The 1,784-nt window shown below is 52.3% G+C and overlaps 1 protein-coding gene across 1 annotated transcript in view; it reads left to right on the top strand.

Moving 5' to 3' along the window:
* Positions 1–983: 983 nt before the first annotated feature.
* LOC105451284 (integumentary mucin C.1-like) overlaps positions 984–1,784 on the top strand; it is a 30,385-nt gene continuing 29,584 nt past the window's right edge. Inside the window, exon 1 of the mRNA XM_011691654.1 lies at positions 984–1,270. Within this exon, the coding sequence (XP_011689956.1) occupies positions 984–1,270 (287 nt within the window). The remainder of the gene's footprint in view (positions 1,271–1,784) is intronic.

The raw sequence follows: 1,784 nt of genomic DNA, 5'->3' as shown, positions 1-1,784 counted from the left end.
TATCGATATTAATAAAAAAGGCGATAAGTCAGCTTTTGTTTTTAGGAATTGCGCGTGCCGTACCTGAGCGCGCCAACTTTAGACGATCTGATTAGTTAACTTTAAACACTTATAATTCAAAAACTATTATAGTCTCAACATTTTGGTATTGGAACTTTTGTCTTAAAATGATCTCAGAAATCTACCCTTAAGCGTTAGTCCGGTCATTACGGGACACCCTGTATATGTATATATATATATTGTGACCGCACTTTTCTCTTTTGTCGGACTACAAGATCGGTCGTTGACCGGCACTAATCCGGCTAAATGCAGCGATTACATTAACTCGCAAGTACACAGTAGCCAAAAACGCGAAGTTGGGCGCCAGGCACGAGTGGGCGTGCCACCCTTCGAATTATTACGCGGAATCAAAATCTCGAACGCGGTAGAGGGGCGGTTCGTAGGGTGCGGAGGAATGTGGAAGAGCAAGGGCGAGATAGAACACTCAAATTTTGTAACAATTAACAAATATATTTGCGTGTGCTGGAATTCACAGGCGATTCGTTCGGCCGCGACTAACGCCGCGGCAGCCGTCGGCGGTATCGCCGAGGTCGCGATTCGCGCGCCCGGCAACGCTCCCGGAAATGACGGGTGTACGAGCTTCGTTCTTTCTCGACGTTGAATCCGCGAAAATATCTCGTCGCTGTACGCGAGTACGCCTCGCACGGCGTACAACGGATCACACACCACGTGGCGTCGCGATAATTCTAAGTACTGCCGACATTCGGTACGCTAGCACGCAATAATTCGAACACTCAATAACGCGAAAGAAACACAAAATAACATATAATTAACGCACAAGTGACCCGGCTGTGGCAAGGCGAGCGCAAAATACTCTACTCGATTCGCGTAACTCTATGCCGGGCGGATGGCACACGCGGACTCTACACACGAACATACATTTACGCGGACAACGAAACTGAAATAGCGCGATCCGCCCGACAATGAAACCGGCGGCTGACAATGGTAATCTCTTAACGTTTGTCTCACCAAGAGCGGCAGCTACGGAAGATGTTCCCTCAAAAGGTTTTCCTGCACTTGGCAACTATACGGGATCCTGCGTCCTGTCCCACGCGCGACCACAGCACAAGTGTCGCTCGACGGTCCTTCCGGCAGCACGCAGGCAGCAGGGGGTCACGCGATCGGCGGATAGTGCGCCGATTGGCCCTTGCCCTGCGAGCGCGACGCCCGCGAATCGCGGTGTCGCACGTGATCAGCTGGCTCGCAGCCGGTAGCGCGGACTTTAAATTAGGCTCGTGTCTCTCATCGAGCCCTGGCGTCGACCCTGCTCGCTCGTCTCGCTTCCGTACCATTCGCCGTCGGCAGCCCGATCCTGGCCAGATCGTGAGAGTCCATTGCCTCCGTATTTACTCTCGGATTGCTGAAATTAGTCGGCGACAGTAACAAGCTCGTAATAGAGAACATGGAGCTATCGTTCGTAGGAACTATTGTCTGACCTGCGTGCTCCGTTTCTCCCGCGATGAGCCAGACGTTCCGAGGCCGATGTCTCTCTCCCTCTCGCTGCTTGGTGTAGACGATTTCCTTATGTCGCCGATACATTCCTACGGTTACGCTCACGAGGAGAGAAAAAGTTACATAACGCGCGCGGCAATAGGATCGAAAACGCAATGCGCGCGGATACGCTCGCCTCCCTAAATCGGGGAGGACGCAGGATCCGAAACCGCGCTTCTTCGGTCGGGTGTTGCGACCCTTGTGACGGACGATCAAAAAAACGTCACGTCACA

Source organism: Wasmannia auropunctata, unplaced genomic scaffold, assembly GCF_000956235.1.
Source record: "Wasmannia auropunctata unplaced genomic scaffold, wasmannia.A_1.0 LD336053.1, whole genome shotgun sequence".
In the NCBI taxonomy this organism is placed as follows: Eukaryota; Metazoa; Arthropoda; class Insecta; order Hymenoptera; family Formicidae; genus Wasmannia; species Wasmannia auropunctata.
This window is presented reverse-complemented; position numbering and strand designations above follow the sequence as displayed.